A 24,292-nucleotide genomic window follows, 5' to 3' on the forward strand; every position below is an offset into this window, starting at 1 on the left:
AACTCCTAGGCGAGCAAGTCTGTGAACATCCTTTGCTAGCTCTCTCCTTTCTTCCTCAACATGTGCTACACTACCCATGGATAGTCTGCTAAGGGCATCTGCTACTACATTGGCCTTACCAGGATGGTAATGCACACTCATATCATAATCTTTGAGGGACTCAAGCCACCTTCTCTGGCGAAGATTCAACTATTTCTGTGTGAACACCTACTGAAGGCTCTTATGGTCTGTGAACACATCTACGTGAACACCATACAAGTAATGTCTCCAAATCTTAAGTGCAAACACCACTGCTGCTAGCTCGAGGTCATGAGTTGGATAATTCTTCTCATGTACCTTAAGCTGTCTAGAAGCATAAGCTATAACCTTACGTCGCTGCATTAATACACAACCTAGGCCGACTCTGGATGCATCACAATAGATCTCATAGCCATCTGAACCCTCTGGTAGAGTCAAGACAGGAGCTGTAGTCAACCTAGTTTTCAGTTCTGCAAAGCTTTTCTCACAATCATCTGACCACTGAAACTTAACCTTTTTCTGAGTTAACTTAGTCAATGGAGAGGCTATGGATGAAAATCCTTTCACAAACCGTCTGTAATAGCCCGCTAGACCCAAGAAACTTCTGATATCTGTAGCAGAGGTAGGTCTGGGCCATTGTTTCACTACTTCTATCTTTTGGGAATCTACTCGAATTCCTTCACTAGACACAATATGCCCAAGGAAGGCAGCTGATTGTAACCAAAACTCGCACTTGTTAAACTTTGCAAATAACTGGCGATCTTTGAGAGTTTGGAGAACAACTCTCAAATGACATGTATGTTCTTCCTCATTCCTAGAGTAAATGAGGATATCATCAATAAAGACGATAACGAACAAGTCCAAGTACTGCTTGAACACTCTGTTCATCAAATCCATGAAAGCTGCAGGAGCATTGGTTAGTCCAAATGACATAACTACAAATTCATAATGACCATACCGAGTTCTGAAGGCTGTCTTCGGAATGTCACTATCTCTGACTCTAAGCTGATGATAACCTGATCTGAGGTCTATCTTTGAGAAATGACTAGCACCCTGAAGTTGGTCAAACAAGTCATCAATCCTGGGGATGGGATATTTATTCTTGATTGTGACTTTGTTCAACTGCCTATAGTCAATACACATTCTGAGAGAACCATCTTTCTTCTTCACGAACAACACTGGTGCACCCCATGGCGAAATATTGGGTATGATGAAGCCCTTATCTAGAAGGTCTTTCAACTGCTCTTTCAATTCCTTAAGCTCAGCTGGAGCCATTATGTTAGGAGGAATAGAGATAGGCTGGGTATCTAGAAGGAGATCAATTCCAAAGTCTATTTCCCTTTCGGGAGGAACTCCAGGAAGATCTTCTGGGAACACTTCTGGAAACTCACTGACTACAGGAACTGACTCAAGAGTTGGGGATTCGGAACTAGAATCCTTAACCCGAACTAGATGATAGAGATAACCCTTAGAGATCATCTTTCTGGCCTTAAGGTAAGAAATGAATCGACCCATAGGCGCTAAGCTACTACCCTTCCATTCTAGGATTGGTTCGTCTGGAAACTGAAAACGAACAATCCTAGTTCTACAATCAACTGAGGCATAACATGAATGTAACCAATCCATGCCTAGAATGACATCGAAGTCTACCATTTCTAACTCTACAGGATCTGCTGAGGTGACTTTCTGAGAGACTGTGACAGGGCAATTTCTGTATACCCGTTTAGCTATAACTGGGTCACCGACTGGAGTAGAGACTGAGAAGGGTTCTGAAAGAGTTTCTGGACTAACACTGAATTGGACTGCTATGTAAGGAGTTACAAAAGACAAAGTAGCCCCTGGATCTAACAATGCATAAACATCAAGATCAAAGACTCGTAACGTACCAGTGACTACATTAGGAGAATCTTCCTGATCTTGATGAGCCTGAAGAGCATAAAGCCTGTTTTGGCGCTGTCCGCCACCAGTACCAGAAGAGTTACCCTGCTGAGTCGGGTGACCTGCTGGTGCTGTTGAAGTTGTAGACTGAGCTCTACCATTATTTCCTCCTTGACCCTGTCTAGAAGGACATCCTTCAATCTATGACCAGACTGACCACACCCAAAGCATCCTTCCTTACCTGCAAGGCACTCGCCCGGATGGTTCTTACTACATTTCGGGCAAGTTGGGTAAGTTTTGGTGCCTGAAACACTACCTTGAGACTTAGAGTCTGATGCCCTACCTTTCTGATCATTACGGAACCTGGGGAATGGAGCACTAGCTGATGAAGGGGCTGGAGTCGAAGACTTCTGTTGAAAATGCGAGCGGTTTCCACCACCCAATTTCTGGTGGGAATACTCGTAGTTACCTATTCTTGCTTTCTTAGTCTCCTTAGCCTGTTCCCTAAGTTATCACCCTCAACCTGCTGAGCATGAGTCATGAGCCTAGAGATGTTCATGTCTCCCAACAACATAGCATTTCTGCACTCTGTTTTCACTAAGTCTGACACTCCATAGAGAAACTTATTCATCTGAGCCCTGAAATTAGCAACCATGTGAGGAGCATACCTAGAGAGTTGGTTAAACTTGAGCCCATACTCTTGGACAGTCATGTTACCCTGCCTCAAGTTCATAAATTCTTGGGCCCTTGCTTCTCTCAACTCTATGGGGAAAAACCTGTCCAGAAAGGTTTCGCTGAAACAATCCCAAGTAATAGGAGCATCATCTGTATCCCTGTTCTCCTTCCACTGAGTATACCAGATATGAGCTACATCCTTAAGTTGGTAAGATGCTAACTCAACCCGATCATTCCCAGTGACCTGCATCACCTCAAAGATCTTCTTAATCTCATCCAAGAAATTCTGGGGATCTTCACCAGTCTGCGATCCTAAGAACTCTGGAGGATTCATCCTAACAAAGTCACGGACCCTTGCTGCTGCTGATCCACCATTTGCATTCACAGGAGCTTGAACCCGCTGATTGTTCTGGTTAGCGACACTCTAAGCCAATATCTGAATGTCATTCCTGAATTCAACATTTGAGACTTCCTGATCTGGAACTGGAGGAGTTGCGTTTGCGTTCCTGGCATTCGCATTCCTGACATAAGCTCTACGAGGAGGCATGATCACTGAAACGTAGAACGTCTAGTTAGAATGGAATTAGATCATACCTTACGCACGATAAGAGTAACAAGAAAATGAAGATTTTTCCTAAGACACTTTGTAGCCTCCCTCTCATTAGATGTGGTGCACACTACACACCCATGAAAAGGACTCTACCTAGTGCGACTTTTCAGACATCCTAGGACACTTAAACCTAATGCTCTGATACCAAGTTTGTCACGCCCCGAGCTACCCCCGAGACGCGGACACGGGACCTAGAACCACAAGTGATCCCAAGCTAACCCTGCTGGCATGATCATGAGTATACTAAATATAATCTGAATATAGAAATTGTGCGGAAGCTAAATCATAAATAAATCTGAAAGATGGGGAATACCCATATACTATAACTAAGATATATGAAAATTGATGAGTTTAATACAAAGAAGTTATTAACTCAATACTAAGCTGAATCTATCTATGTCTCGAATAAGCCTCTAAACTGACTAAAAATGTTGGGACATGCCCCAACTAGATATAGCAAAACTGAAACTAACGACTAAAAGCGATAAAGATAAACATGTCACTAGTCCTCGAAGAATGAGGACTCACCACTGATGCTGCTGAACTGAAGATCGAGAATCGATCTAAGCGTGATCTGGATACTGAGCACCTGAACCTACATCACGAGAAGATGTAGCGCACGTATGCATCAGTACTTGAAAGGTACTGAGCAGGCAGGATAGAGTAAAGGTGAAAGAACATATAACTGAACAAAGCAATAAATCAATGAAATAATCTGAACATGATATAGATACTGAATACTAAGCTAACTGAATGCAATGACTAATTTATAACATGCTGACTGAATACTGAATGAACTGTAAATGTGGTCAATGCAATAGAGTCTGACTGAACTGTGGGAGCTACTAATAACTGACATAAAACCACATGAGCTAAATGTGGAGTCCGATGTATACGCCCCATCGAGAGGACCCAATATACCCTGCTAGAGGTATAGAGGCATGCTGGCGTGATCACTAAACTAATGTTGCCCACATAGGGGACTTACACCTACGTGACTCGTAGTTCTAGGACTATATGGGTACGCTGAAACCCTAGTCCAACTCGGTATTATGCTACTCCCAATAGATTAAGTGGTTAACACATTATGACTGAGTTTCTGTAAATATTAGATAGCTCGAAACTGAACATGCAAACTGAGAATGCAACAATTAATATGATAATGATGCATTCATAAACTGAGGCATGTAAAACTGAATACTGAAATATCTGACCTAGCATGTGTAATTCAAGAACTAAAGAAATACATAGCTAGGGTTCTGAAATTCATGCGATAAACTGAGCAATAACATGATAATCTGATTTTGAACATTTAAATAACTAATTCATGATGATCTGTTCAAATTCTAGAAACCCTAGGTCTGTTCATAATCATGGAATCAAGAATCTGACTGAATTCTAGGGACCTAATAGGCGAAAGGAACCCACTAGTGAAATCCCACATACCTGGTGACGAATTCCATGGAAAAATCTTTTGATTTCGGAGCTGGAACTGATGGAACCTTGTTGCGTTCTTGAACTAGGGTTCTTGACCTTTTTCTCCCTTCTTGCTTCTAATTTTCTAAGTTTTGATTAATGAATTTGACTTAGGTAAGTTCTAGTTAGGTTTCTAGGCTTAAACTGATTAAAATCTCATGATTTAGGGTCTAAACGACGTATCTTAGGGGTTAAACGAAATAGGAAAAGACCAAAGGACCCCTGAATTAACTATTGTCGGAGTGACCTACGGATTGGACCTACGGGCCGTAGTTCAATCTACGGTCCGTAGATTGCGTCCGTAAGTCAAGTCTGCTCGACAGGCCTTCACTAAAACGAGCATAACTTTTTACTCGGAGGTCAGAATTTAGAAAACTCGGTGGAGTTGGAAAGATAATTCAATTATATATCTAACCATAGGTCATGGGACACATAATTCATTTTGTGCTAAAAGTTATGACCATCTGAAGTTGACCCATCAGAATTTTCAGCTAACTGGCTACTAACCTTCGATCTACGGTCAGACCTACGGACCGTGGATCGAACGACGGTCCATGCTGGTCAACCGTAGTTCGTGTTAGAGGTTGGGTAAAGGAGGTCTTGATCCACGGACACAGACCACGGACCGTGGTCTGATCTACGGACCGTGGGTCTGTCCGTGAGTCGAGACTTAGCCAATTTTTTTCTGAGTTGGCTGGGGAGGGGTTGCAGTGGCGAACCACGGACCACCAGCACGGGCCGTGGTCTTACCTACGGTCCGTGGATGGTGACCGTAAGTTGCACCTGCAACTTCTCAAAATCTACATTCTTGTCTGTTTCGAATACAGGGTGTTACACATACTATAGACACAAGTACATGAAATGTACCTAGAAGAAGAGTATTTAGGATAAATCCTGATATGGTAATAGAAAATGTAAGACCAATGGGTAGAAGAATGCCTATAGAAAAACCTATTAGGTTACAAGAAGGAGGAAGTAAAGGAAAAATATTAAACATCGCGGCACATGATTCGCAAATGTGGAATGTGGTACTAGACTTATGGAAAGGTATAGTAGTAGCAGACTATATAAAAAATACCAAGATTCATACGCAGAAACAATGTATAAATACATGGAAACATTCCTTGGAGAATTCGCAAAAGCCTTATGGGAAGCATATAAATCTAATTTCCCACAAGAATTCCAAGCATTAGTAAATATAGGAGCAAACCCATACAATTTTACAAATAAGATACATAGTCTAATTACATGAGAAGATCTAAATAGTGGTTTAATAGTATTACAAAGAAATGCTTTAATAAAACTAGAACAGTTAAGCATTACAAGCTGGTTCCACATCAAAAACTTTCTAAAAGATTATTATTATTATTATTGCACAATTAGTGAAAATTCTTTTGATGAAGAATTAGAAAAGAAATTATTTAATAAATTACCAGGAGCTTTAGGAAGAGAAATAGAAGAAATATGGTATAAAAGAGACGGAGTAATACAAAACCCCAATAGTAAATGGTCTATAGGACACAAAGTACAACATATAATGGAAATATTAACAGAAAAATATACAAATATACAAATACAGAAACAACTAAAGCAGAATGAAATGGGTTTCTGTAAAAATGTTATATATACAACCCAAAGTTATGATAAAGAACAGAGTAAACCAAAGACAAGATACAAGAAACGACGACCGTACTATGATCGGCAATATAATAATAGAAGATACTATTTAAGAAGGTCCTCAGCCAAGAAGCCATATCTAAATAAGGATAGACATGTTAGAAAATATAGAAACGATAGGAATTATAAAAATAAGCTAGAATGTTTCACATGTGGAAGTAGAGAACATTTAGCAAATGTATGTCCTAAAAGGAATAATAGTAGAACTAGAAACTCACAGTTAATAGAAGATTTCCAAGAAACATTAATTAATGTAGATGAATATATGTCAGATAATGAGAGTATCTATTCAATAGTAAGTGTAGAAATAACAGAAAATAACAACCAATCTGAAGATTTTGATTCAGATAATGAAGAATTAATAAACGAAATAGGCTTAGAATTAAAGAACATAGATTTAGAAGAATTACAAATAAGTACAATGATGAATATTTCACAAGAATGCACTCATGAGTTTGAAAGAAATAAAGGAATAGATAGTAACCAATGTATTCTATGTAAATGGTATTCAAGTAGAGAAAAAAAGGGCAAAATGTAAGTTTTGCTATGCTGAAGGATGTATCACATGCATAGAAAAGTTATTAAAAATAAAAGTAAAAAGCATGAAAATAGAGATATAAATAATGATACAATAAATTTACGAATAATAACATTAGAAAGTAGGATAAATGAACTAGAACAGAAGGTGATATTGTTAGAAAAACAAAAACAAAAACTTGAAGAAGATAGGACAGAGTCAATACAAATACCAGACAACTGGGGGATAAATGAACTAGAACAGAAGGTGATATTGTTAGAAAAAGGAAAACAAAAACTTGAAGAAGATAGGACAAAGTAAATACAAATACCAGACAACTGGGGGATGTGCAAAACATCTGCCCAAGAAGCAGAATTAATGAATACAGAGATATTAGAAATCATTATGAAAATCTAATATGTAACGAGGATAAAGAATTTACTACTATTAAAGTGCTAGCTAGACTTAGAATACAGGATATAGAATTAGAAACCTTAGCATTAGTAGATACATGATGTACAGGAAGTATAATAAACAAAAAGATATTACCACAAAAATTAATAAAAACCTTGGATAAGCCAATAGCAGCAATGCAAATGGACGAAACGTATAATACATACCAACACTATATAGGAAAGACACAGGCAAGTTTTGTAAATACATGTAATGAATTTTATAAACCAATAAGTTTTGTAAATACATGTAATGAATTTTATAAACCAATGTATACTCTTGACAGAATATGGGTAAGAGACCTCAACATAAATGTCGATTTTGTATTAGGATTAAAATTCATGATACAAAACAATGGAGGAACATTGATCACAAGAGATGGAGTAATATTTTTTAAACATCTAACTTACACACCAATACAGACTATCAATTTTGAAACAAAAGAAAGACAAGCTAGTAGCCCAGATAATGACAATTTACAGAAATGTTGTAAAGACTGTAAAAATAAAAACCAATGTTGTAAAGACTTAAGACATACAGAACAATACGAAAAAGAAGATGAAGAAGAAGAATATGATATAAGAGAAAAATATTATACTCTAATAGAAGTAGAGAATGAATTCTATAATTTTCAAACAGGAATCGATAAGATAGGCATAATTAGAAGTCCTAAAGACTTAGATAATATAGTAAAAATATTAGACGAAATGGAAATAATAGGAGAAAAACCCTTAAAATATTGAAAAAACAATAAGGTAGTATGTAAATTAGATATCATAAACCTTGAATATATAATAAAAACAGCTGCTATTGAAGCAACTAACCAAGATCTGGAAGATTTTGGTGTACAGATAAAAGAATTATTAAATTTAGGAGTAATAAGAAGATCTACTTCAAAACATAGATCATCAGCATTCATGGTTAGAAATCATAGTGAGATAGTAAGAGGTAAAACAAGAATGGTAATTAATTACAAAAGACTTAATGATAATACAAGAACCGATGCATATAAATTATCAGATAAAAATGAATTAATCAACTGAATCCAAGGAAAGAAGGTATTTAGTAAATTCGATTGTAAGTCAGGATATTGGCAGGTTAAAATGCATGCAGAAAGTATTGAGTGGACAACATTCACTTGCCCTGAAAGACATTTTGAATGGCTAGCCATGCCATTTGGGCTAAAAACTGCCCCGCCAATATTTCAAAGAAAAATGGATACTATATTTGGAGACTATAAAAGGTTTGATTTAGTATATGTAGATGATATTTTAGTATTTAGTAAAGATATCAAAGATCATCTAGGACATCTACAAACAGTATTTAGATTATTCGTACAAAATGGAATAATAGTAAGTAAAAAGAAAATGGAATTGTGCAAGAATCATATAAATTTCTTAGGAGTAACATTAGGAGACGGAAAAATTAAACTACAACCACATATAGCAACAAAAGTATTAGAAATGCCTAATAAATTAGATAATACAAAAGACTTGCAAAAATTCTTAGGATTGGTAAATTATGCTAGAAACTTTATTAAAGATTTAGGAAAACTAACCAGACCATTATATTCAAAAACAGGAAGCAAAGGGCAAAAACATTTTAACACAGAAGATATAAAATTAGTACAAAAAATTAAAGAAAGAGTTAATAATATTCCAGAACTAAGTATACCATTAGAAATGAATTATTTAATAATTGAGACAGATGGAAGTTTCCAAGGATGTGGAGTTGTATTAAAAGTCAGACCAAATAAATATAGTGATAAGACAGAAGAAAAGATTTGTGCTTATCAAAGTGAAAAATATAAAGAGAAAGGAAATATGAGTAGTATAGATGCAGAAGTTTTAGCAATAATATATGGCCTAAATAGTTTCAAGTTATATGTTTTAAATAAAAATGAAATATTAATAAGAACTGACTGCGAAGCCATAGTTAAATTTCATCAAAAGATAAACCAAAAGGCTAGTAGCAAGAGAAGATGACTAAATTTTATGGATACTATATCTATCTATCCAAATGTTATTTTTGAATATATAAAGGGAAAAGATAACAGTCTAGAAGACCAGTTAAGTAGACTTAATATAAAAATAACTTAACTATACATTTGTTTTTAGAATGAGACCAACAGGTCCAGCTCCAATAGACAAAGGCAAAGGAGTAGCCTCAGCATCAGACACATACACTCAGACTCTATTAAGCAATATGAAGTTTAGACCTCAGACAACATCAGAAGAAATGATGGAACATATGTATTTCGGTAAGCATAATTTAATATGTTAGCCAAATTCAAACCTATCTTTTAGAGAATTGCCAGAATGTGTGTTAGATAGACCTCAGAAATGTTTAGCAGACAATTTATGGATGACATATAATAAGAAAGACAGTAAATATTTCATAGCTTCATTAAATGGATTATGTCAATATTTTACAGACAAAAGTAAAGAGAATAAATTTAAATATTATGTTGTAATACATGGTAAAACTAATGGTATTTTTCAAACTTGGATAGAAGTACTAGACTCCATAAACGGAGTTAAAACTCCTTTTTTTAAAGTTTTTAACGATTTTACTGAAGCTCTAGATTATGCAAGAGGGATACTTGGTCCAAACTACTATATTTCCCCACCCCTTAGACAAAATCCACAAAAAAAACCCTAAATATAACATCCAGAAAGACACCGATAAAATAATTTTATGTGACCACTGTTCCTCGATGACAGAAGCCTTCAAAAGATTAAATGGAAAAATCGAAGCTTTACTCCAAGAAAATGCCGAATTAATAGATCAGGTAAAATTATTCAAAGGTAAGGATTCATCTCAAAAGGCTCACACCGGTACAGAGACATCAGCACCGAGTTTTCCATCTCAAACTAAAATGGATGAGAAGGGTGTGCATTCCCCAACGAATGCAATAAAAGCCATCGTATTGGATGATAAAGATACGGCTAGTCCGGTTCAAACGGTAACCGGTAAAGACGCCTCAAATCCGTTTATGGCTGTCACTTTGCCTAAAAGTGAAGATGAAGTCTTCAAGACGAAGGTTACCCAGATCATATAATCAGGTAGAGGCAATAAAAAAGAAAACTATGCTCCATAAAAAGAAAAAAAATGAGAAAATAGAGAGCGTAATAAAAAAGACTTTAGAAAAGTTTTTCCAACAAGGACAGGATAAACACATAATTACTACAGAAACTCCAAATCCAAGTGAAGATAGTGGTACCACACGCAGGACAAATAAATACGAGCTCAAGAAGAGACAGTACTAATACTAGAACCAGATCCCTAAGTTTCGGAGAAAACGACTATAGAGACAACTAATATTATCAAGATGATCAAAATCCAAACGAAGATGATGATTTCAGAATGAGCTTTGACTCCATCGCTTTGCACAATCTCGATACCTAAAGACAAATGAAAGAAGACAAAAAGAGATGAAGACAATAAAATAAAGTGTGAATAAAAGTATGCCATGTGGTATGCCCGCATTTGTCGTGTGAGTGCTTACTTTATCACTATCCTCTAGAAGGAAAAAACTGATAAGCACGCGTCCAAGTCCGTGTCAATAAGTGACAATAATACATGTGACGATGGGGCCCAAATGTGTACATGACGTGTATTATTTGATCTTATCTCTAAAAGGGTTGGCCAATTTCAGGCCATTACGTTTTATCCCATTTTCACCTTAGTGCGTCGGCCACGTTAGGCCACTAGTGTTTGTCATTTGCTATCCTAGACCTCTATATAAAGACACCGCTCCACAAGAAAGAAGGAACAAGAAAAGGAAGAAAGAAAGAAAACACACAACATATTCCCCTTGCCAACGTTCCAAAAAATCCTCTCCACTACAAAAGATAAAGACCTCTAAAAACCCTCTTGTAATATTACGTTTGTAAAAAGTTTTTGAATTTTAGCGTGTAAGGGTCAGTCGGGGGGAAACCTCTCTCCGTCTTAATCATGTAAGTCTCTTATGTTTTCCTGTATTTTCCCCTAAAAATAGTTCTTATGTAAATTATGTTTGTATTATAACATGTTATTACGTTATGTGTTTATGTTATGAACTACCCTTAGTATATGGTTAAGCCTTTAACTTCTTAATAACAACGATGAATTAACCTGTAAATTCCTAGGATGTTTTAAAGGCATTAAAAAGTCCGCCAAAATTACAGGACGTCTCGATTGCCGTCTCCGAGGTGAGGTTAAAGAAGAAGTTATTAAGAACACAGGTTAAAAGAGAGATATAAACAGGGTAGTAAGATTAAAAAAAAAAGGGGAAAATATGGCTAAATTCTGAACTAAACATGATAGGACACAGCATGAGAGGGAGTACTGAGTAGGATTTAAATCAATATAGATCCATTAAAATAACTAGAATACTTAGACCTTAGAATCTACCCAAAAAAGAAATATAGAATATTAAAAGACAATACGGTAATAAGGTGCAACTTTAGCCAAGGAGAACATCTTTTACATTCTGAAGACAAGTTATAGTTACTATCTTAATACTAGTGGAATATCTATTTCTCTAATAACTTTCTTCTGAACTTCTATTCTATTATTAGCAGATTGGATATCACATAAAATTTATATATTTTAGTTATATATATATATATGTATGTATGTATGTACATATATTTTGCTACATTTTAAAACTAAAGTATTATTATATTTTGAAATTATAGTATTATTTATGATTTTTTTTCCTTTTGAAAAACGTCATCATAACTACCCAATCCATTCTGAGCCATTAGATTAAAAAAAGGCCTTTTTATATAGTCCGCTGGATCATTTACACTTGGCCCACAATTATAACCCATAACATGCTCTGTCGGGCCCAATAATTTTCTCTTTCTCGACTTGAATATGAACACGTGTACATGTCTTTAACACTTTACCGCTACTTTGTATCCTCTACCACTCCACCGCCAAACACGCACATCGATTAATTCTACGAGATATTTATTGTCTTTTATTATCACAAACAAGTAATAGGTTCTACTAGGGGTTGGATAAATGGGATGAAATAGCATTATCTCGCGCTAGGAGTGGAGGTGGAAATCTAAATACGAGTCCAATTGAATCTAATATTTTTTGCTTAAACAGTATATTTGTATTAGAAAACTTCATTAAGCATATACACACATCAAATTTAGAATATACAAGTTTTAGGTTCGAGTTTCCTTAGATACTGAGTTGTCTTTGTTAAAGAGCATTTTATCCTCACAATGTAGGACTTTTTGATGCAAATCTGGATTTAGTCGAACTCCAATGTAGGTACCGAACACCATTTGGGAAACAAAAAGGAATTAAAAAAAATTAGAACATACTTATGCATAGTTAAAGTTGTATTAAAATTTCATGCTTCTTCTATCTCAATTTATGTAAGGTAGCAAAACGACACTTGATTAACTGAATTAAGTTATAGACTTTTATGGTGGAGTTTCCTTTTTCCTTCTTTAATAATACATTATTATTATTATTATTATTATTATTATTATTATTATTATCTAGACACTGTACTTTGCGTAATAATATGCTTTATAAGCAGTCACTAAAAAAAGGATTAAGTAGTTCATTTGGTTTTTAAAATGTCACCCAAGTCTATTTATTTACTATTTTCTCAGAGACAAAAAAAAAATGTCACCTATCATGTTTGTCTTCATCTCTTAATATCAAATCAATAATTTTTAATCTTTAAGATACATCCCTTGTTAATGATGCTTTGAATTAAATATGTAAAAGAATGTATCACCAATAGTGAGGTGGGAGAGTGAGACGATATTTCTTTATTCGTAAAAGTTTTCAAATTTGAATTTCGAAATATAACACGTTTAACTTCTTTTTTTTAGACATACTTGTTGTTTGTCAATCTCGTATCGATCAATACTCCATTCATCTCAATATTATTGTCTATCGATTGAAATTTCCTCATTAATTAGCTAGAGACGGAATTTGTTTCTTTCTCAACCATTTTTCAGAATTAGAGATGGAAAAAAAAGAGAAAGAAATTAGGATTTCTCGTCTTTAAAGAGTAAAGAGTATGAAAAAGTGTTGATTTGAATTAATCGAATCAGTATATTTTAAATATTGTATAATTAAACTAAAAACAAAGGCTAGCAAATTTTTTTCCTCCCAAACTTTCTATTTATATAGTTTACATGATAAATAATTGCCTGAGTATTATTTTCACCTTCTAAGTAGTCAAACAGTATCTCATTTCGAAAATATTTTGACTCAATCTAAAAAATTATTTGACCTATTAATATTCTCTTACATATAACCAAAAAAAAAAAGTTGTTGTCCCAATTAAATCTTTGATAAATTCAACAACATGGAGACCACTACCTTTGCACTACCAATATGGATAAAGTCATTATCCACAAAGGTACTAATATTTATTTCATAAGAAATTACATGGAAATCATTATAAATAAATAAAAATATAAATCATAATTAAATAACATATTTCGATGTGAACACACTTTTATTAATTACTATATTAAAATATCATCAACAAAAGTAATTAAACAAGTTAAATCATAACTACGATTATATTATTTCCAAATTATATATACTAGGGTAGCCGGTTGGTGAAAACAAAAATCTAGATTTTTAAAATTTAGAATAAGTTATTATAGGAATATAATTTAATTCTTGTAAGTCAATCATTAGGTTGCCTTGGTCTTCCCCGAACCTATGCTTCGGTTACGAACCTTCTAGGCTTGGTATTCTTGCTATAAATAGTAGACCTTTTTCCGATTGGAGATAAGACTTCATACGTGTACGAGTCGCTTCTGTAGTTGAAAGATATTTTCTCTTCGCTAAGGTACTGTAAATATTGCTATTATAGCTATTAGTTTCGAATTTTCTGGTTTTTGATTTGAGATTTTGTATTTCCGTTCACCGATCTGTTGAATTCTGGTTGAAATTTGGAATTTTTGGATGTAATTTTTGCTTAAAATGATTGATTTTTGGTTCTGATTAACTTTTTTTCTAGCGATCGTGAAGTATATTTGATGAGTATGAAGTTTGACTTGGAAGTGAGAAGTTTGACTAGAAAATGATTGATTTTTTGGTTGTTTTTATTGATTGATGAACATCTTTTAGCTGAACTGTAATTGATCAGTTGGAAGAAGGAATTGAAATTTTAGTATTAAATTTCCGGTTTTTGATTTGAGATTTTATCTTTTGTTTCTCCGATCTGTGGAATTGTGTTTGAAATTTGGCTTTTTTGATGTAATTTTTGCTAAATATGATTGATATTTGGTTGGGATGAGTTGTGAAGAACAGTTTTTCTAGCGATCGTGAAGGATATTTTGATGAGTATGAAGTTTGACTTGGAAGTGAGAAGTTCTACTGGAAAAATGATTGATCCAAATATATTTCCCAAGTCAAGGTCAATCAATCAACTGAAAAATGTTTGACTTGAAAAATTTGATCAGTTGGAAGATGACTTTAAAGTAGAGACTGCGACTACAGATTGTAGTTTTGATTATACTTTTCATTGATTGATTGACCTTGAATTGGTCTTTGGCGATTTGTAGTCGTTAATTTTATCTAAATTCCAAAAGGTCATTTTGATGATTATGTGAAATTTGTTTGAATAGATCTGTTAGATTTGAGGAGTTTTCGTGGTTAGAATTCAATAATTTGGTTAAATCTGAAAGAATGATGGAGAAACAATAGTCGTTTTAGTAAGTTGAAATTGCAGTGGAAGTGAAGTATTCTTTTGATGGATGTTATTCATTAATTAGAGAATATTTGTTTGTAATCGGTACGTTTTTGTTATCATCACAGAATCATTCCTCAAGAGGGGTTTGTTAAAGTAGTTTTGCTGAAATTTCTAGTTTTCTATGTTCTAGTTATTAGTTGAATGTTTGAGTTGCAGCGTCCTAGATTATATGATCATATTTGGCTCTTTGCTGTGTTTATGCACTAATATGTTGGATTCATTCTTTTCTCAAATGTCTTCAGATAGCAATTTTGGAGAAAGAAGAATGGCTTTAGTTTCTGGAGGAAGGTCGTCAACACTGAATCCGAATGCACCTCTCTTCATCCCATCTTATGTGCAACAAGTGGAGGACTTTTCACCTGAATGGTGGAATTTGGTAACAACTGCAACATGGTTCCGCGATTATTGGACGAGCCAGCATCAAGGAGAGGAATATGGCGATGATGATCTTGGGTTTGCTGGAAATGATGTTGCTGACTTGCTTCCCGAAAACATTGATCTTGATGTCGATGAGGATATTTTGAATATGGAAGCTCAGTTTGAAGAATTTCTTCAATCATCTGAAAGTGAGCAACAAGGCATCAAGTCATCACTCTCTGGTGTCAATGGTATGTTTCAATTTGGTATACACCAATATCCATTATCTACAATTCCATAGTCTATGATTCTCATGTCGTTGGTTCTTACTCGCATTTACCTCTTGACTACAGGCTTACCCAAGGGTTCTGAGGCACTCGTGAGGACACTGAGCATGCCAAAGCCAAAATCTCCTATTGAGCCTCCGAAGTTGTACGAGAAACCAGCAAAGATTGTTAGCCCAAAGAACAGCCTTCGCCGCATCCAGCAGCCCCGCTAAATGTAGTTTAGCTTAAGCAAAAGTTCTTTGTTTGTAGTTTGGGTGTTTGCTAGTTCTTAATCTGCAGCTTTTAATCTTTGAAAAGCAGCAATTGAGAAAGTTTCAAGAGTCTTTAGTTCTTGTTATCTTTTGTATAGAGCAAGGTAGAGGTGGCACTTTTGTATCTAGCCTTGTTCATAGTTTTAGTATATCTTTTCATCAGTTTTTTAACTTTGTAAACATCAAAACTTGTCCAAAGTGAAAAAAAAATATATGTAAAAATCAGTTGACAAAAAGAGCATGTCTTTTGAGTCTTATTTCTTGAAGAATGTTCTAAATTTCTGCCTTTCCTCATTAGTTTCAGCCTTTTGGGGGATGCAGGCCATTATAATTTTTGGCAATTCCTTGAGCCGTGGATGATCTATCGGAAACAACCTCTATTAATTTCAAAGGTAGGTGTAAGGTCTTGTGTATACACTCGTGAAATTAGGCTGGTATGTTGTTGTTTATATATATTAGGGTTGTTTTGAATTCAAATCATGATGCAATTACGAGGTCTCAGTCAAGTGTTGTTAATTGATAGGTACGCTCTATCAATCCTTTCTTGGCCTTGTGTCTATGTCACTTTTGGTAATGGTTCTATCAATAATCTCTTTAGGTCACCATTCAAATTTCAATATTCTATTTGTCTAAACATTAATAGGTCATCTTTACTCAATATTTATACTGATTAAAAAAAAAACATTGAATACATACAAAAGATAATTAAATTAGGTACAAATTAGCTCCAAAATCAGTGTCATAAGATATTGTAGATTGCTTTCCGAAAATAACATGATATATTTTAGAAAAAAGTCTAAAAGATAAGCTTAATGAAAAGGTCCATTAAGCTAAAAGATCTTCCTCATCATTGGGCACTAGCTAGGAAGAGTCCAAGCTCCACTTTATTTCTTTTGTTTGGTTTTGGTCTAAGTTCATAGTATTAATTAATTAAAGCAATACTATATGAAAGTGATCCCACATTTTGTCTCTAATTTCATTAACAATAACATTTAGCACGTAGACCCCAATTAGTAACAAGTGGACAACACTATGATTTCATTTGCTTTCATATAGGTATAAATTATAATTATGTTTTAGTTTTTTTTTTCATTAGGACATCTTCATTACTATATTCTTTTTGGTATATTGCTTTGAAATGTTTTACTTAAATTAAAGATTTATCAAAAATATTCTTTATGTTATAACAAAATATGAATAAAATGCGTATATATAGTATGTTGTTAACTAGTTAATGTAGCAAATAAAAGAAGAATAGGTCCATATGATCGACCTATTGAATAATACTCATTATTTCTATAGGATCGACGTCATTTTTTGGACTTTTGTGGTCACAAATCTTTAATTTGAGATTATTAATTTTTCGTGTATATTAGTCCATAAACTATACAGATATGACCATTCGATTCAGTTTGGCCCCAAGGTCAATTTGAAATGACCTAGTGAATAATACTCATTGACTTTATAGGCCTAACATAATTTTTTTGGAGTTTTGTGGTTACATGAAAAAATTCGGGATTATTTCAATTTTTTATGTATATTAGTTTATGAATTTTTTGGAATATAATTGACGATTCTACTTGACCCCAAATTTTGTGGTGTGGCGGATCGGGATATATATAAATTTAGTTAATTAAGTAAAGATATATTTTTAAGACTATAAATAATTAGGAAATGAAACTAATAATTTACGACTCGATGATTGTTATTTTACACTATTTTCATTGTGACTTCCCTCAATCCCTCACCCCCACCAGCCACCAAGAGGCTTTTTCTGTTTAGCAATTTTCTTGACTTTACAACATTCATGGCATCAGCCAGCACCAGTAAATACTTTAAAAAGTTTTTCTCTTTGTTTTCAGCATTTCATTATTTCTTATATTCTGCAAAATTTGATACTCATTCACTTCTTCTTTTTGTGAGTCTTTTAAACATTTTTGATTGTGCAAACAATTTGGATTAGTGAAATGGGTTTCATTGCTTCTTAATATATACTAACAATGTAAAGGCATTGTCTTTTTGTGTTTATTTAGTTGGAAATTGAAATATATCTCTAGTTCAAATTTATAAAAAGGGAAAAAATTGAGAATTTATGTAATATTACTTTATCCCAATTTATATGACTTACTACTGGCTAGTCTAGTGCACAAAATATGCGATCAAGTAGTGTCCGGGGAAGTTTTGCATCCAAATATCAATAGTTGATTCCATAGCTCGAACCCAAGGCCACCATGAGGCGAATATACTGCAAAAATTCTAACTTTGTTGCCATATTGCATCCTGCAATGCTAGTTAAATATCCAATCAAATGTAAATCGTTGAAAAAACCAGAAAAAAAGAGAGAGATCATGTTAGACCAAATTATGTGTAAAGATCATGATATAATAGAATGTTAGTTAGTAGTCAGGCGTTTTTCGTTCTCTTTCCTAGAGTTTTATTCCTATTCCTTTTTTCCCCTTATTTTTTTATTTATATCACTGCTTGTTGTTTCAGTATCTTATCTTCTTGTTGTTTCTATTTGTTGCTATTGCATCTTTTTCACTGTTTGCTTAGTAGAGAGTTTTTTGAAAACAACCTCTCTACCTTCTCAAAGGTAGGGAAGGTATATGTATACTCTACCCTCCTCAGCCTCTCTACACACTAGGTTTGTTGACCTCTCCTATAGTATCGTCATTAGTAAGAGTTTAACCACCAATTTCAGGATGGATTGGTGTTAGAGTGGATAAAAGTCCTACATTGGTTCGGGAATGAACGGGTGGTCTCCTTATATGGAATCCTCCCCTTATAAGCTAGCTTTTGGGATTGAGTTAGGCCCAAGTGTCATATCTTTACAACTGGTGTGGTTCCTCTAGGTCTAGGACACCAGGATATCGAACCATGAACGAAGAAAGGCATGAGAGAAATGCATATTGGCTAGTGAATTGTTGTTGGTAAATTGATTGAAATGGGCTGCTCTTTAAGAGGATCAATGACAGGTCCCATGGATATACCAAAAGGAGATAAGCTCGTGTTGAGGGGTTTAAAGTTCCATGGATATCACGGGGTGAATCCAGAGGACAGAAGTTCTTGGTGGATGTCGATGCTTGAATGGATCTTCAACCAGCTGGTAAATCTGACTGCTTATCGGATACTCTAAGTTACACTGATATATACAGGTGAGTAGTCGTTGCAATCGTGCTTCATTTTCTTCTTCCTGAAGGTTATGATGGGAGATAAGAAGTTCTTTTGTTGAAATAAACCCGTAAGAACATTCAGTTATACATTGGCTTTGGGAAATTGTTCAATCAACTGGCCTGATGTTAATTTGCTGAGCAATTTTCTCTGTTGATCGTTATGTTTATCTCGATGTGACATTGACTTGATATCATTTTCATCTGAGAATTGGCAGAATAGTGAAAGAGATTTTAGAACCCTCAACATGTATTTGCTGTTAGTGTTCAAGTTGGAAAGCCTCATGTGGCTGTTCAAGGACCTGTTGACTACTTAGGTGTCGAGATCATCAGACACTGCAGAGATCTTGATGTGTAAAGCCAAGACATGTTGCTTGTATTAGTTTTTGTTATTCAAAATCCTATTGTTCAATGACTTCTTTTGATTGCAAAGCTAGCTTTTTCTCTTCATGTGTAGTGTTTAGAATCTTTTCCATCTGCATTTGTTGAGTGCATGATTGAGAATGAAAAGAAAGAAAACACAACAAAAAAGTTGATTCCTTTATATATTGCAAGTTATAACCCAAGAGTTGTAGTTTCTCATATGCTATGTGATTTCTTTTCAACTGCTTTAAGTATTGGTGGGCAGAGGTACTCGATGCCTGTGCTTGTAGCAGTATTGACACTCTCATGGCACATGGACTATGAATAGTTATTACAAATTACGAAGACCTTTCATATCCTTCATTCATTTCTGGTCCCAAGGAAATTATCATAATGGCAAAATATTTGTTTGTATTAGCAATATTTGATCTTTGATTCATGAAAAAAGATAACACATCACATGTTTATAACCATTAGAATGAGGGAGAATGGAATGCTCCCTTTCGATAGGAAGGGTGTTAACCCTTTAGCGGATAAGCACTCTGATATACCAAGCATCTCGCATTCACACAAGCTCCAGTGTAATGCTCAGAATCTACCCTAATGCTTGCATTAGGGGCTAATTCAATGACTCAAACCCATGACCTATCACATAGAGACAATTTTATCATTACTCCAAGACTCCCCTTCAACCCTTAGCGTGTACTTATCCAACACAAATCAAAATTTATCGGGCCAATGAATTTCAGGTACCAAATAGTTAAATCGAGAAAAAAATAGAGGTACTTCAACAACACAATAAAAAGGAGAGTGTATTGCCTTGCAAGAAGAAAACAGAAACCAGGGATTAACTTAAGTTACAGCTCTTACAAAAAAAGAAATGTGATGAGATGCAATGGATTTTCATCAACAACTGATCTTTATGTAATTTGCATTGGTTTCTAAAAACAAAAAAAAAAGAACTACAACGGGGTCGTGGCTCATTCAGCAACAGCACCTGTGCCACTACTTCTAGCTTTGCTCTTGCGGTTCCATATTGGAGTAGTTTCGATGAGCTTATGAGGGACAAGACGTCTTTCGCGTTTAGTTAGCTTTTTGAAGTTGTGTACTCTCAACTTAGCTATCTCAGCCTCCTCTGCCGGTGTTATCTCCCTAAGAACCACTGTCAGTCTACATTCTGGCCTCACCATCATTCCACACTTTCCTTTAGCATGGTAGGACAACCTTTTCTTAAAGAGTCCCTTCCCAAGAAATGCCTCAGCTGCATCAAACATGAACAAGGATGAAGTACTCCAAGGGTAGAAATGAGATGAAAACATGTAAAGTTATTGTATGTCATTTTACCAATAAGAAGACGATCCGGATCAAATCCATAGTTATGCACTGCATTTGCTCGAGCAGAGTGTATAACCTACACGAGAAATGTTCCCGTTATATCACACTTGAACTATGAGTAATCAACTTCTTTATACTTCTCATGTTAGACAATAGTAGTACAACTTGGGAGGGCTTGCTCTTTGGTGTTTGGGAAAGAACACTTGTCAAGGTTAGTATACAGCTAGGTGTGCTTTCTTGTGGATAGATGTGGCCTCCTGTTTTGACGGAACCGTAGGCAATATGTTTGTCATAGAAGCAATTACTTTTAATATCAGATCTGCAGTGGCCTTACCTGATAGACAGTTTTGGCAGCTCGCTTTACCGTCACTTGCAACTGTAACAATGCATCTTCAACACGCATACCACGAACTAATGCAGCAACCAAGTTCACCTTCTTTGGGCTCTGAAAAGGACAACATGTTAAAATATAAAAGAATAGCAGGTCTAGGATTATTAGCAGTTGCTGCTGGTGGGAGTAACATCAATAAAGATTGTTAGTGATCCCAATCCAACAAACAGCAGAATTTTATAACTACCACATGCACTTCCAAGTTTGGAAAATTTATCTGAAAATCAGACAAGATTACAGACTAGGTAAAGGGGAGATGTCATGACTTGTAAAAATACAGACAAGTTATAAATGTAGAAAGCACCAACAAACTGCTTGAAATGATAAACCACTCAAACTCCACAAAGCATAGCTAACTCCAACCTCAATTAAAGGAGGGTTGTAGTAAGTTAATAGTCGCCAAGAAAAAGTTTATCTGTAGTTTAACTATGATCAATTCTTTGAGAATAGATGATTCATATAGGCAACCACAACTATTTCTAGACTCAAATGTAGTTGATTTGATATAAAAGTTGAAATAAGTCCTTTTTAACAGGAGAGAGATTTGCTGATACAAAGGATTACAATAGATTGGGAACAAAATTTGTCAAGAAAAATCAAACGAAGATGATAAAGAGAGAATTCCGAAAAAAATAAATGTTTCAGTCTCTGAGGGGCTGACCTAGCGGTCAAAGAGAACCAAGGGAATCCCAGTAAAGTGCAAACTGTGTACACTGGTAAATTCTTCAGATCTGTCTAAAACCTTGGTGAGTAGAGTTACCCGATAACTACGTTGGTGAGAGGTAACAGGTAAGGATGGATTAAATGAGGTGCACGTAAACTGTCCCCAACACCAAAGATATCAAAAAAGAAAAGCAACTCACCCAATCTTAATCGTGGAGAACTATTTCCTGTAAATAAGGCCAACTCCCTTGGCCGACAGAGAGAATCTGGTAGAAAAACTGTGTGGATGGCTGCCCTGTAAGGAGAGAATCTGGAAGAAGACATTTTGGAGTTCGGGAGACTTTCCTAAGCAGGTAATGCTAGGTTAAAGGTAGCAGCAGGTGGATGATATGTAAGGTGAAGAAGAAAGTTCTAAAAACTCCACCTAGAAAGAAGCAATAAAACATATAAATCTCATAAAACCAGAAGGCTGTGGCATCTCATACCTGTTTTATACCCTTCAAAATAGCTTGAACTTTTGAAGGTTTAGAAATTGCTTTCTCTGCTTCTGTACTTCCCGTACTTGATGGTAACATTGGTGTTAATGGAGAAGAAATTGGTGTTGCATCGTCGGCAAGTAATGTCCTTGAACTAGACAAACCCTATCAAAAGTAAAATAAACATTTAAAAACAATGGAACTGTTTGAACCAATTAAATTCTAGTTTTGCAGGTGAACCATTTTATAGCTAAAGAACATAAGCCCCGACACCACAGTTATCAAAAAATAAAGAAAAAAGAAGCACAAGTGCCTTTTGTAGCTTGCAAGTTGTAAGTCATTATAAGTAACTGAATAGGCATATCTATACCGGAGAAGTAGATGTCAAAATAAGAAAAGCATTTGTAAGAAAACATATTGTGTTAATGTCCTTATAGATATAACTATTAGTGTATGTGCATAAAACTTTCTTAATAGCTAGTAACTATGTGTACATGAAGGTACTCATATTTAGATCGTTTTGTGAATATCTCAATGCAGGAGTTAGCTGCTTGAATGACGCATGCTTTAGTCTAACACCCTAACAACTATGAACATAAGATAAGAACTCCAACTAATGAATATTTTGTTACCATGAAGCTCTACCACATAAAATGTTTATCCCACTGAAACAAGAAAAACACAATCACAGAATATCAACTCAGCACACCATAAATGGGCACAATAGATCAAGTAAAGGACATTTCAAGTATTACCAGATGTTGTAGATATTGGTACAATGGCCTTGAGATGCAAGGGGAAAGTGTATTCTGCAGCCTTGGTAAATAAGGCACCTCACCTAGAAAATGCATTATGTTCAACCATCAAATAAGTTGATGTATAACTTGAGACATCAGAAATGAAAAGGACTTGAAGGCAACTAAAAGCAGATCTTTGAACCCCATAATCGATTTGCTTTTACTGTTGTTGCATCGTCTATGTACACTGATCATGAGACACTCCTAACATCAGTTTTATCATACTCCACACAGAAAAACTAAGATTTACCGAGTACTGGAGTTGCCTTTGAGTGAAACAATGAATTGAAAGGAACAGTTAGATTTTGTTGATATCTCTTCCCAGCCTGACGAAGTATGCACTGAAAATAACGTTCCCAGCCCACCATTTCTTCAGCTAAACGAAATCCCCCTCAATACCTCTAGACAATCTCAGTTCGTCTACAAAGCAGAGAAGCATAATAATTATTTTAGTCTGTTAATGCAAGTCAATGTTCCCTGTGAAAACATTAGAAAAGAATGAAAAGTAAAATAAAATTCTCTAAGAGCACAATCGAGAGAAAAATATGATCTTCCATCTGCACAGGTACAAATAAGTACATGTAGAAATCTCCAAGCATTTTTTTCCACTATTGAGATTTGCTAGATCACACACTTGGGTGCACCTAATAGTTTCCCAATAGTTTATACAAGCGATAACAGAGAACATTGTCACTGTAAGCTTAACAAAGCACAATTGGACGTAAAAGTTGTCTACCTATGGTCACTTTATATATACACTAGAAAGATGACACCCATGCATTGACAAGCCTAACATATTAAGTATTCAATTGTTGTTTCCTTTTATTTCAGTGTTCTTGTATCAATAGAAACAATGGTCCATGTAAAATAAAAATACATAAATCATTAGATAAGTATAATCAGATAACTTTTACTGCCTAATCAGATAATTTTACTGCATAATAGGACATTTTTCTTTATTGTATAATACTTGCATATGAGAACCTTAGAATTATGTACAATTCTAAGCTACTCAGGGTGTATCTTCAAGGACAACACAAAAATCATTTTATCCATTTTTGCACAGCTTGCCAGTGAGCCTTGGTCATTGCAAAACAACATAGAAGAAATTTATAGTACCTCTATTTGCAATCTATGTGCTTATTACATAGGCATCAATTATGGAT

General features: G+C 34.9%; 2 protein-coding genes and 1 pseudogene across 2 annotated transcripts; 2 read left to right on the forward strand and 1 right to left on the reverse strand.

Annotated features, from left to right (window-relative positions):
* The first annotated feature begins 15,074 nt into the window (after positions 1 to 15,074).
* Positions 15,075 to 16,188, forward strand: LOC125820988 (protein EARLY RESPONSIVE TO DEHYDRATION 15-like). The gene is made up of 2 exons (XM_049500420.1): positions 15,075 to 15,644; positions 15,747 to 16,188. The coding sequence occupies exons 1-2, from the start codon at positions 15,206 to 15,208 to the stop codon at positions 15,890 to 15,892; spliced, it is 585 nt and encodes a 194-aa protein (XP_049356377.1). The 5' UTR covers positions 15,075 to 15,205; the 3' UTR covers positions 15,893 to 16,188.
* A 2,723-nt stretch (positions 16,189 to 18,911) lies between these two features.
* LOC125820991 (dihydroneopterin aldolase 2-like) lies at positions 18,912 to 19,459 on the forward strand (annotated as a pseudogene).
* An 827-nt stretch (positions 19,460 to 20,286) lies between these two features.
* LOC125820994 (54S ribosomal protein L22, mitochondrial-like) lies at positions 20,287 to 23,564 on the reverse strand. The gene is made up of 6 exons (XM_049500424.1): positions 23,377 to 23,564; positions 23,085 to 23,167; positions 22,339 to 22,494; positions 21,134 to 21,244; positions 20,809 to 20,875; positions 20,287 to 20,725 (listed from the first exon to the last, which is right to left on the reverse strand). Exons 1-6 carry the CDS (start codon positions 23,492 to 23,494, stop codon positions 20,445 to 20,447), a joined length of 816 nt encoding a protein of 271 aa, XP_049356381.1. The 5' UTR covers positions 23,495 to 23,564; the 3' UTR covers positions 20,287 to 20,444.
* Positions 23,565 to 24,292: the final 728 nt, after the last annotated feature.

The sequence above is a fragment of the Solanum verrucosum genome, unplaced genomic scaffold (genome assembly GCF_900185275.1).
Source record: "Solanum verrucosum unplaced genomic scaffold, falcon-dt-bn FXZP01000232.1, whole genome shotgun sequence".
NCBI lineage: Eukaryota > Viridiplantae > Streptophyta > Magnoliopsida > Solanales > Solanaceae > Solanum > Solanum verrucosum.

Coding starts and splice junctions, on each gene's coding strand:
- LOC125820988 (XM_049500420.1), top strand. CDS start 15,206: ATGATCATATTTGGCTCTTTGCTGTGTTTATGCACTAATATGTTGGAT. Junction 15,645..15,746: donor ATCACTCTCTGGTGTCAATG/GTATGTTTCAAT, acceptor TCTTGACTACAG/GCTTACCCAAGGGTTCTGAG.
- LOC125820994 (XM_049500424.1), bottom strand. CDS start 23,494: ATGGTGGGCTGGGAACGTTATTTTCAGTGCATACTTCGTCAGGCTGGG. Junction 21,245..22,338: donor TTTTGAAGGGTATAAAACAG/GTATGAGATGCC, acceptor TGTCCTTTTCAG/AGCCCAAAGAAGGTGAACTT. Junction 20,726..20,808: donor TCCGGATCGTCTTCTTATTG/GTAAAATGACAT, acceptor TGTTTGATGCAG/CTGAGGCATTTCTTGGGAAG.